This window comes from Rhamphochromis sp. 'chilingali' (assembly GCF_963969265.1).
Source record: "Rhamphochromis sp. 'chilingali' genome assembly, chromosome: 4".
In the NCBI taxonomy this organism is placed as follows: Eukaryota; Metazoa; Chordata; class Actinopteri; order Cichliformes; family Cichlidae; genus Rhamphochromis; species Rhamphochromis sp. 'chilingali'.
The window spans coordinates 13,433,848-13,446,576 of NC_137948.1; the positions used below are offsets into that span (position 1 = coordinate 13,433,848).

Below are 12,729 nucleotides of genomic sequence, written 5' to 3' on the forward strand. Positions count from 1 at the left end.
GGAAAACTCCAGTGACAGAACCCTGATGGTTGTGCATACATAAGCATTAAAAAGTCCACTAAACAGCACTAAGAATACTGATGTTTTCAGCTGCATAGATATTTATGGATTTTTCTATATTTACATTGCATTTTATTCTGCAGAGCAAATACAAGCTAAAACAAGCAGTGTTGTCAGAGCAAGAGATGTATTTCACATCATGAAAATGTTCAAAGTGTCTTAGATTTGCATTATAATTTCGCAGGATAACATATCCTGTACACATCTGGTGTAAAAATCTGTCAAATCAAAAATGTGGAGCTACCCCATGAGAATATTTTTTGGTTGTTTTTTTTAAACAAAATGTATGCTAATAACTTTGCTGTTCTTTTGTCTTTAATGAGCTTTTAAGTTTTTAGTACTACTATAGCCACGTGCCAATAAATAAATACACAAACAACACGGTCAAATGATTTGTATTTACAAAGGTTGTGAATGGGTGTGATTTGAACTATTACATACTTGCAGACTGTCGAAAAGAGACAAGATGACCAAATATCATGTATAACAATTAATAATGTGATATGTTTATGATTTCAAAGGAAGCTTATTCCAGTATGTAATCATTAGGGCCAGCTTATATAACTGAGTAAAGGCATTAGAATTGCATATTTATTTATTCATGGTAGTTTTTTTATGGTTAGGTTTGGGCATGCTGTGTCATGGAAAGTTATGGATATTTATTCAGTGATCGCTTCGATTCTATGAGAAGTTGTGGGGTATGTCATTGCACAATTCAAACTGTGGAATGACTGTCTACTAGAAAAAACTTTTGAAAAGGAAATTTGTCATCAGGTGCATTTTAGCCTTTGCATTTGGGGGAAATGTTTTCTCTTTAAATTAGATGCAACAAAATTTCTGTTATGTATCCAGGAAAAATCTGATGATTTGTACTGCCCAGCAGGTGCTAAACAGTGTAAGATAAAGCGACATTTGTAGCTTTTTTTAAATTAACTTTGCAATATACTCCCTTATCACAGCATTTTCTCCTGCACCTTATTTTTCCTCCTAGGCTTATTTCTTTTTCTATTCCTTACTATGGTTCTGTATCAGTTCACAAAACAAGCAGTAGACCTAAGGTTCTTAAGGAGATTTTTTTTTTTCGGGGGGGGGGATACTTCTTATTCAACATGCTCTCCCTGAATGCAAACAAACAAACTTCACAGTAAAAGTGTGGCAACTGTCAATATCAAAATAAGAGCATGCATGCTCTTTAGAAAATGTGAGGGCAACCTGCTGTTTGCTTTCATGTAAAGCAATATATTCATACAGCTCAAGCACACAAACTTGCAAATACACAAATATACCTCGGCCTTCACAGAAACACAAAACATCAATATCTATTCAAAATAAAGTAAAGGAGAAACATTTGGGGGTAAAAGTATGAAAGCTATGTAAAAAGGTGCACATGATGACTCAGAGACACAATAGCAGAAAATCACATACAGCCAAAGCACACAGTGTGTTGCTAAAAAGACACGCATAAGCAAACTGTTATCACTCAAGTGACTTAAATTGGCTTTATACCTACTAAGAAAATTTTACTAAGGGACTTCGTGAGACAAGGTTAATAACATGTACAGTGGTCCCTCGCTATAACGCGGTTCACCTTTTTTTTTTTTTTATTATAGCGCATTGTGTTCTGCGTCCCGAGTGGCTGTAGACCATTGTCGATCAATCTTGTGCCGAGTCTCCTGTACAGGATGCGACGAAATGTTGTTTGGTTTCATTCTATAATACTGGACTTATTTTTCTACAAAGGTTTGAACATTGAGAGTGTTTAAACAAGAGAGAAAATGTTTGTGCCTTTCTGAGAAAAGTGTATAAAGTGTGTAGTGAGGGGTTTTACGCGCCTAAAACATCTATAATAATCGTGAAAAATAAAGTTGGGTACTTTGCAGATTTCACCTATCGCGGGTTATTTTTGGAACGCAACTCCCGCGATAAATGAGGGACCACTGTACTTCAATTTCTATGTTCAGATTAGACAATACTGCGTCATTCATGGCAATACTAGAGAGAGGACATTGAGATAAAGTCGCTGATGTGAGTATAAAGTATTCAGGGGAATACAGTAAGATGGCAGATTACACTTGATAAATATTAATGCTGGAATACATTAACAGCAATTTCTCTGACATCGCTGAAGATATATATTGTTGAATAGAAAGAAGCTACAGTGTTTAGAAACAATATCCATCAAGTAAATCATTTTACTTTCGGCATGCCATTAGGAATTATTACATCAAACTACTGAGTAGGTTAATTCAATCACTTCAGCTCATGTATGAACTCAAGTGAATGAGTAATGAGAACAAAAAAGCAGAAAAAATAGCAATGCACATTATTAGTTTTTGATTGAGATGCCAAATTATAGTTTACTTGCATTCCTGAACAGAAAATTGAATAATTGTTGAATATTATGCTGAATGTTATGGGATCAGTCAAAATGAATGTAATTTTGAATATTATCGTTGCTTCATTTCTGAGAAGTTCAAATTTTGGTATAAAAATGTGAGCTCAGTTTATTATTTCCCTAATTTATGACTAATGCAATTTTTAAACAAGCATTTGACAGATTTCCTCTTTGTGATAAGTGATCAAATACACTTTAAAATATATATTGTAGCGGGTCAGTGTCACGGCGGGGTGCGCCGGTGTGTGTGTGGAAACAGGACCCAAAAGCAGATGACGATGAGGAGTAGTAAGGTTTTAACAGAAGGTGAAGCTTTATTGCGATGCCGGCAGGAAATAAACCAAGAGACCAAAACAAACAGGCAAAACACTAAGAAACAAAACACTAAGCTGGCAAAAACACTAAGAAACAAAAAACACTAAACTGGCAAGACACTAAGAAACAAAACACTAAAGGTACTAAGACCAAAAAACTATAACTATGACTGAGGTGAGATTAAACAGACGAAAACTATAACCATGACTGCGGTGATGTAAACAGACGAACCGACAATGGCATGGAGAAAACAAAAGGCTTAAATACAGACATGAGGTGATCAGGGGAAGTGGCGACACATGGGGGAAAACAGCTGACAGACATAAACCTAATGACAGGACCAGGAGAGGAAAGCTAAATACAATAAACAAAGAACACATGACATTGCCAGAATAAAACAGGAAATACTAAAACATGACAACACAACTTAACAGACCTAATACGTGATGAATAATTACAAAACCCCAAAACATAGAAAACCAAGAACAATAACTGCCTAAACTAAAGGAAAATAGGAAATAACACAAAACTGATCACATAACAAAATGAGACAAATACAAAGAAAACTCAGAGTGCTGGGTCTCCGACCCAGCACTCTGAGTGACAGTCAGGGCTGTTTGGGGTTTGACAGCTATGTTCTGTTGTTCCAGGCGGCACAGTTATGTTGCCATGATTACAGGTGTTCTCCCCTTCATTTGTGTTCATCCCCCTTTACTTATTCTACAACCCCACTTGTCACACTTCATGTGAAATATGATGGCGCCAGTGAGGTCGGCTGCCGTCACGACTGCTCCGACCACTTTTTCTTTGTCTTTGTTTTTTAAGTTAGTTTTCAGCGTTTCTAAATTGGCAAAATCATCACCATTGGGTACATTAGGTATGACAGTGACACTCTTGTTTCTATTGGTATACAATGTACTCACAATTCGAAGTTTTTAACTCCGGATCCGAGCTGGCCGAGTGAGATCTCGAGGGAGAACAAAGGGAAGCGGCGGCGGCCTAGAGGGAAGCGAGCCGGCGTCAGGAACAGGCTGAGAGCTCGTGCACACCGCACACCTCTGCCTAGCATCCTGCTCGCCAACGTCCAGTCACTGGAGAACAAGCTTGACGACCTCAGCGCCAGGATAAAGTTCCAGAGAGACATTCGGGACTGCAATCTCCTCTGCTTCACCGAGACATGGCTGAACCCAACGGTGCCGGACCACGCCATCCAGCCGGCCGAGTTCTTCTCGGTTCACCGCATGGACAGGACACGGGACTCGGGGAAGTCAAGGGGAGGCGGCGTGTGTTTAATGGTGAACAACAACTGGTGCAACAGTGCGAACGTTGTTCCTCTCACACGCTCCTGCACACCAAATCTGGAACTACTGTCCATCATGTGTCGTCCTTTTTATCTACCTCGGGAATTTACATCGGTCATTGTAAGTGCCGTTTATATTCCACCACAAGCGGACACGGTCACCGCCTTATGCGAGCTGCATGAGGCACTCACACAGCACCAGACACAACACCGGGACGCTGCGCTTATTGTGACTGGGGACTTTAATAGCGCCAACCTCAAACGCGCAGCGCCGAACTTTTATCAACACATCACCTGCCCCACCAGGGGTGAAAGGACACTGGACCACTGCTACACTACGGTCAAGGACGGCTACAAGGCACAATCTCGCCCTCCGTTTGGCAAATCTGATCACGCCGCCATCTTCCTCATGCCAAAATACAAACAAAGGCTGAAACAGGAAGTTCCGGTTCAGAGGAAGGTCGCGCGCTGGACGGATCAATCGGTGGCCGCGTTACAGGACGCACTCGATGACGCAGACTGGGGCATGTTCAGAAACAGCTCCGACGATGACGTCAACGTGTTTACGGAAGCGGTTGTGGGATTCATCGGGAAACTAGCGGATGATACCGTGGAGACAAAGACTATCACAACGTTTCCCAACCAGAAGCCGTGGGTGGATAAAACCATCCGCGACGCTCTGAGATCCCGCACCGCTGCCTACAACACGGGACTCATGACGGGGGACATGGACCCGTACAAAGCCGCGTCATATAACGTGCGGAGGGCGGTGAAAGAGGCGAAGCAGCGCTACGGGAGGAAACTAGAGTCACAACTCCAACAGAGTGACTCTAGGAGCCTGTGGCGGGGACTAAGGACAATAACGGACTATAAAGCACCAACAACCGGTATGACGAACGCGGCCGTGACTCTGGCAGACGAGCTGAACACTTTCTATGCTCGCTTCGAGGCTGCAGCTAAGGTCTCCAACAATGCTAGTGTTAGCGGCGCTAACGGCTACAGACAGGAAGATACTGCCAGCACCGGAAACGTGCTCGTCATCTCCGAGCATGAAGTAAGGAGAGCCTTCAAGAGAGTGAACACCAGGAAAGCAGCAGGACCAGACGGCATCCCAGGTCGTATCCTAAGAGACTGCGCATACCAGCTAGCTCCTGTGTTCACTGAGATATTCAACATCTCTTTATCTCAGTCGGTGATCCCCACATGCTTCAAAGAGTCCATCATTGTTCCTGTCCCGAAGAAACCCCACCCTGCTTCTCTCAATGACTATCGCCCTGTAGCCCTCACCTCAGTAGTGATGAAGTGCTTTGAACGCCTGGTCAGAGACTTCATCATTTCTTCACTACCAGACACACTGGACCCACTACAGTTCGCTTACTGTCCAAATCGTTCCACAGACGATGCCATCTCTCATCTCCTCCACACATCACTCACTCACTTGGACACTAGAAGGGGGAATTATGTTAAAATGCTCTTCATAGACTACAGCTCTGCATTTAACACCATAATTCCCTCCACACTCACCACCAAGCTGGAGCATCTGGGACTCAGCTCATCTATGTGTCAGTGGATCTCCAACTTCCTAACTGGCAGACCACAGGCAGTAAGGATGGGCGGACATGTCTCAGCCTCCACCACTCTCAGCACTGGAGCCCCCCAGGGGTGTGTTCTGAGCCCCCTGCTGTACTCTTTGTACACATATGACTGTGTGGCCACTACCAGCTCCACCACCATCATCAAGTTTGCTGACGACACCGTCGTGGTGGGCCTGATCTCTGATAACAACGAGACGGCCTACCTGAAGGAGATTAGGAATCTGGAGAACTGGTGCCAGAGGAACAACCTCCTTCTAAACGTCAGTAAGACAAAGGAGCTGATAGTGGACTTCAGCACTAAGCAGGAGAGGAACTACCAGACCCCCGTCATCAACGAGTGCCCAGTGGAGAGAGTGGACAGCTTCAAATACCTCGGAGTTCACATCACGCAGGACCTGTCATGGTCCTGTCACATCAACACCGTGGTGAAAAAGGCCCGTCAGCGTCTCTACCACCACAGACGCTTGAGAGACTTCCAACTGCCCTCCAAGGTGCTCAGAAACTTTTACTCGTGCACCATAGAGAGCATCCTGGCGGGAAACATCTTAACCTGGTTCGGGAACAGCACCATGCAGGACAGACGAGCTCTACAGAGGGTTGTGCGGTAAGCTGAGCGCACCATCCGCTCCGAGCTCCCTGACCTGCACTCAATCTACAGCAGGCGGTGCTGGACCAAGGCCAGGAAGATCGTGAAGGACCTCAGCCATCCCAACAACAGACTGTTCTCTCTGTTGAGGTCAGGAAAGCGATTCCGCTCCCTGAAGACCAACACAGAGAGACTGAGGAGGAGCTTCTTCCCGCAGGCGATACAGTCTCTCAATCACACCACCACACAGTACTGACCCACACATATGGTTCTTACACACACACTGGACTTTCTGGACTTTGGTTTTGCACAACACTGGTCACTATATTCTTCATTTCCGATTAATACTTGTACAGCTGCTGTTATTGTGTATATATTTATTTATATTTAGGTTTCTTCATACATTCTTATATAGTTCTATATTGTGTATTGTGTATTTTGTTGTACAGTTATTTTATTTTCAACTTTAATTTATATATTTATCTTTATCTTATTCTTCCCAGTTAAATTTACCCTTCATTCTAATTTGTGTTGTACAGTTATTTCATTTTTAACCTTAATTTATATTTTATTCCTTCCTAGTTAAATTTACCCTTTTTAATTTTTCATATTTATTTCCTATCTTATTCATAGCCTTTTCCTTTTTTGTTTTCTTTAGGTCACGAGCAGTTGTCCAAGCATTTCACTACATATCGTACTGTGTATGACTGTGTACGTGACAAATAAAATTTGAATTTGATTTGAATTTGATTTGAAGAACCATTAGCTTTATCTGGATAATAGAACATCTCTGAGCAATGTTTGGATTATACACATTTATCTTCCAAGCATTTTAGTTGAACACTAATAAAACAATAATAAAAAAATGGGGTATCATTCATAAATGTATGGTCCTGTTTCTTTCTGTTCTACTTTACCGTACCATTAATCTCTTATTGTGCAACTGAATATCAGCCTCTTCGAATCACATTCGCTCAACATGAATACACCCATACAATATCTTTGTAGCAGCATGACAAAGCCCCCTGCTCGATTTCATATAAAAACATAAACAAGCACATGTGCACACACTGACACAAGTGTTGTTGTAAAGTAAGTTTTCATGTTGCCTTAGCTGCTGAGATCGATGATGACTCTGTGTATGATGAATGGAGACAGCTATATTATGTTACACACATAACAAATAGACCCTGACTGCAGGGAACACCATCTGATGTCTGCTAATTATAGAGGCTGGAAAACAGAGGTGTACACAGAGGCACGCAATCAACTCATATATCTTTCTTCTATAATGGGGCAGGGCTTTTTTTTAGCAGTATAGAGCACAGACACACATAATGTTATATATACATATACATCCAAATGGTCACATGCAAATGGTCACACACAAATGGACGTGTTCTTACCCTACGAGACTGGATCTCTTTCACATATAAAGGCAATAAGAATTCTGACACTCCTTCAAGTCTCACTCCTTCTTTGGTCACCCGGAGATTCCCCATACCATCCTAGAAAAAGGTACGAGATAGAAAAATACAGTTTTTAAAAAGTTAATGACAAGCCAAAACAATACAAATGAAATTCTCATCCAGTGTTTTGCTTTGCTTGTCTATTATATATATTAAAAAGGGCACAACAATGTATTATTAAAGTGTACAATGATATTACACACAAGCAGACAAACACACACAGTAATCTGAGAAGTTACACAGTTTTTTTCTTCATTTTATTGTGCATACTGTGTCAGCATGGGAAAAACACTCCCATGCTGGCACAGTTGGAGTGTTTTCCACAAAATTGTTTGAATGCCTATAGTTAATGTGGTTGCCCCTTATTCGTCTACTAATAAATATATTTCATAAAAACAAACATACAAGGGAGCTAAGTTTACAAAATCCAAGCTCCTATGCAACACATGGAGGATAAATAAATAATTTTAAGCTTTTTTTCTTTTGCTTTATCAATTAGTGTGAATAGCAGTACTTGACACAATTATATATACCTGAAGATCTTAAATGGAAATAATTGAAAATATGTTGACAGCTTTTAAGGCTCTGTAGATACCAAATACTGAGTAATATTAGGCACTGACAAGCAGCGTTTATTCTCAAATCCTGGGTTCATCAATGGTCAATATATAAATATTATATTTAATTATCAATGGAGAATCATTATTTTTTATCATTTATTACGTTATCATTTGATTCAACACCAATTATGTTATGTAATTATGAAATAAATAATGACAAACAATGTGTAACTGGAAATAAAGTCATGCTGGATACACATATTCTATTGATTTGGCATTCAGCAACAAAGTCTCATGAGAGCTCTAGTTTTTCTATGCTAACGCAATAGTTGCTTTATCCTAGTCAAAGCAATGGAGTGGCAGATAACCATTTAGTTTACAACACGGAAACAAAACAGTAGAAACAAATTTTAGCTGGTCAGAAAGACATATCAAAGAAATCCATGAAGTTTGGCAAATGAAAAAGAGGATAACTGGAAGAAGGATGTGTTGTGGCAACCATCTTCTAAGAAAGGCTTTGTACTAAAATGAACTTTCTTTCACTTTGCATTGCCTGTGAACTGCTATTAACTTGTATTGCCATTACAATAACTGCCAAGAAAGATTTTGATAATTATAAATTAATGTTTTCCCTAAATTTCTAAAAGCTCTTATGATAACTAAGGGTTATATAAATATGCGCATCACTGCTCTGACTAAATCTGGTTTTATGGTCTCATGAATGTGTCTATATGCGTACATGATACGGGAGGCAGGGGGGGTTTGTATGCACTTTGTATGTCATAACTTTGCTCTCCTTACAAGAGTGGCCCACAGACCTGCTGTACCACATACTTGGTACAATGCCTCCATCTGACAACAAAGCTCACTGCAGGCAGACGTGCTGTCCTACTTCTGCTCGACCATAAAAGCAGCTTCAGGCTTGTGCTTCTGCTCACATCAAAGCAATGTTTCTGATGAGCTTGCTGACTATGTTTGATAAAAATGGCTTAAATTCAGTTCCTTTAAAACAGACATGCCGGGTATGAAGAAAGTCAAGCCTCTAATAGAGTAAAAAGGCAGCTCCTGTAGTATATCAGATCAATTATCTCACAACTTAGACATTCACATTACTCACACTCTCATAACATATACATATAGGATCTTAGGGGTGGGCACGCTACACGGACTTCAAATTACCATCAGGGTGTACACCTCACCCCTGACGTCGTTGCCCACCTCTCAATTTTAAATACACGTAGACATTGAGGCCCAGCAGGAGGGGCTATGCGCTTACCTGCTGCTCTCTGGCAGGTAGCTCCATGCCCTCCTGGGTTTTAAATGCACCTTAGAACACACATGCATCAACACTACATATGAGCGGGCAGAGGGAGGTTTGGAGTCTTCTCACACCCCCATTCTCTGCGGCCTGCTGGAGTGGGAGGGCTAGGAGGAGGAGTTGGCCGTCCGACTGCGGTCTGGAATGTGGGGCCTCCCTGCTGCTGCAGAGTCGGGGCGGTCTGCATCTCCCCACCGCAGGGAAAAGGGTAACACCACCTGGGTCAGGCCTCTCGGCCTGGGGCTCGGGCACTCTGGCACAGCTGGCTGCCGGAGGAGCTCCCAGGCACGTCACTACAACCCCCCCTGGCTTATGCTCCGCAGCTGCTGAGTGACCCCTCATCTGGGACTCTCGTCAGCTCTTTCTGGGATACTGGCACGGCTGCCCCTCTGTTGGTCTTCCTTGGTCTCTTGTGTTCTGAGGGCCTCTGGATGTCTGGAGTTTTGATCTCCTCCATACCTGCTTCATGCCCTGGTGGACAGGGCTGTGGCCCCCCCACACCCTCTAGCAGATCATTACATGAAGGAACCTTTTAAAAACAAGCACGTTAATGCTCATACCTTAAAGCACACTGTGTGCTGTCGATCTTACGTGCTGCACAATAATGTTTAACATTTAGTATTTACTGTTATATTCCCATAGATCATCACGATGTTGTTTATTCTATTGCTCTCGTCTTCTTCTGCTTGTTTTCTTTTTTCTTTCTCAACAGGTGATCCAGGAAAAAGAAAAAAAAAATGGTCCGTGGCACACAAAAGACAGTGATCCAGCTGCTGTCTACTCAGCAGTGACAACTGACGAAGTCAGTTATGGACAAATAACCATCAGACCAAACAAGACCAGAGACTTTAAACCAGAGCCAGACATCGTCTACTCTTCACTGAAGTAGTCCACCAGTCCAACCATTGACGTCCAGCTGCTGGTCTCTAACTGGTCCCCCCAGCACCTCAGACCAGAGGACATCCCTATGTTCAAGATTTTTACATGTCTTATGTCTTTCTATCACCAAATTAAAAATCTGTCAGCAGATCGGTGGTTAGGAGAGTGCAGAGTCCATAAATGTGTAACAGATGTGTTGAATATAGTGTTGTTAGAGTTTGGTGAGTCTTTTTGATTCCGTAAGAGTTGTTGAGCAGTTATTATTGTCAGTTATTCAGTTATTAAGCATAAAAACAACTCTGAAGGGTTTACTAATCAAAAGAAATGAGTTAAAATGCTTAAAAAAAAGAAGTAAAAAAAATACAAAAATTGGAAAAATGATCAAGAAATTTTAAACAAAGTAAATAGAGGCTGGGGAGATGGCAACTGTCTTACTGTCTCATTACTTCGCAGTGCAATTGCTATTTGAAGTTTTATGAGTCAGACAGTCTGTGAAGTGACTTTTTTTTCAGAGGTGGAACTAAAACATTCTGTATTGAACCTTTTCCAGCTTCAACTGAAATATGTGTTATTCAGTGACAACAGATTAGTCTTGCCTGCTTGGCTTCCAGTTTCCTTTTCATGCTCAAAATGTTTGACAAAGTGTTCATGGAAATAGTGATTCTGATCCCATTGATTATCATTAATTGTTAGCAACAGCAAAGCAGCAGAGCCTTTCAAATTGTAATAGTGCAAGTTGGTTGTAAGAGCAACTTGGAGAAATTTGTAGGACAAAACAATGAAAACAATGAGTAATGGGGCATACATGAACCCCCCCCAAATAAATACATAATTACCTACCTTACTGTTGGATAACAGTTGGATAACAGTAACCATTCATTAATGAAAAAAAGTAATATTTTTCAAGCCATGCCTTATACCTTCTTTGTTGTAGGTACAAGTATAAAAAGATAATTTTAGCTTGGTGCTATGTGGTTGCTAGAGAATATGAAGATGTCTAATATGTGATATCAATAAGAACCTTCAGCAGCTGAAGATGTATGTGTTTACCAATTCTCATCCTGTAGGAAGAGTTAGTGACCAAAGAAACCTTTTATCTGCCAACATTCTTTAATTACAATGGCTAATAAGAGAATGGAAATCTACATGTTTTGTATGTCTTTTTCAACTAAGTGTGCTTTGCTAAGAAATCTACAGGTGCTTGTCCCCCAAATACCTACTGGAGATACATTTTCTGTGTCATCATTACACAGTAAAGTACACTCCCTTGCCTCTATACTTACTTAGTACTGACTTATTTTGGAAATAAGTGTGAGCTTATGAAACGTCCGAGCTATTGTTGCAGATAGTTTTTTGAAATAGATATTTTTTAACGTTATTTTAACCCTGAACCTCGATTGTTCTAAACCTAACCAAGCCATTTTCTTGCCTACATCAAACCAAAGTGTACCTGAAAACCAGATGCAAAAGAACAAGAAAATAATTCTGTTAGAAAGCCCTTAAGGCAATCTTCTCCCATTTGCACTCTTGGCCTGAGAAGGACCTGAGGGAGGTTTTCAGAATCAATAAACCCTTAAACACAAAACACTTCAGGGTTAACTACTTTTTCACTAATGCTATTTACTTTAAATAAAGAGAATGGTGAAAGGCAAATATATAAAAAAGGCTGCCATATATGAAAATTTTAAAAGATATATCAAATGTCAAAGACACACTTCCTTAAAACCGCAAAGTCTGTGAAATACAATAATGAAGGGTCTTCTTGTGAAAGAGTAACAACCATAAATAAGAAGTTGCCAGGTAGTAATGGTGTTGCTTGCACACAGGTATGATAAAAGAAAAAGCATGATATTCAAAACATGAACTACTGTTTCTTACTCAAGTCATGAAAACATGATGCAGCATTTCAAATACCAGAATGCTTTTAAGACCAGTTAACCTATATTTCTAAAGTAGGGATGTCAAAGTGATTTTACATCGAGGGCCAAAGTGGGCTGGACAAGTAAAACTTCAATTTTTAACTATACACTTAATTCATGGGATATTTTACATTAAGATAAAGAAGTGCAATATCAACAGCATATGTCAGTTCTTTTACATGATAAAAGTGTGAAAAGCAGAAAACGGTCTGTAATTCACTGCCCAGATTGTCCTCTATTTATAAAACCTAAAGTTTTTGTTGTTTGATGAAGATTTTCTTGTTTTAACCAAAATGTCTATACTATACAGTAAAAAAAAACCCATGAATTTTT

General features: G+C 40.6%; 1 protein-coding gene across 1 annotated transcript in view; it reads right to left on the reverse strand.

The window, feature by feature from the left end:
* Positions 1–12,729, reverse strand: part of LOC308394739 (zeta-sarcoglycan-like) — a 378,502-nt gene that overhangs the window by 114,293 nt on the left and 251,480 nt on the right. Inside the window, exon 3 of the mRNA XM_080879204.1 lies at positions 7,658–7,759. Coding sequence (XP_080735330.1) covers positions 7,658–7,759 — 102 coding nt within the window. The remainder of the gene's footprint in view (positions 1–7,657; positions 7,760–12,729) is intronic.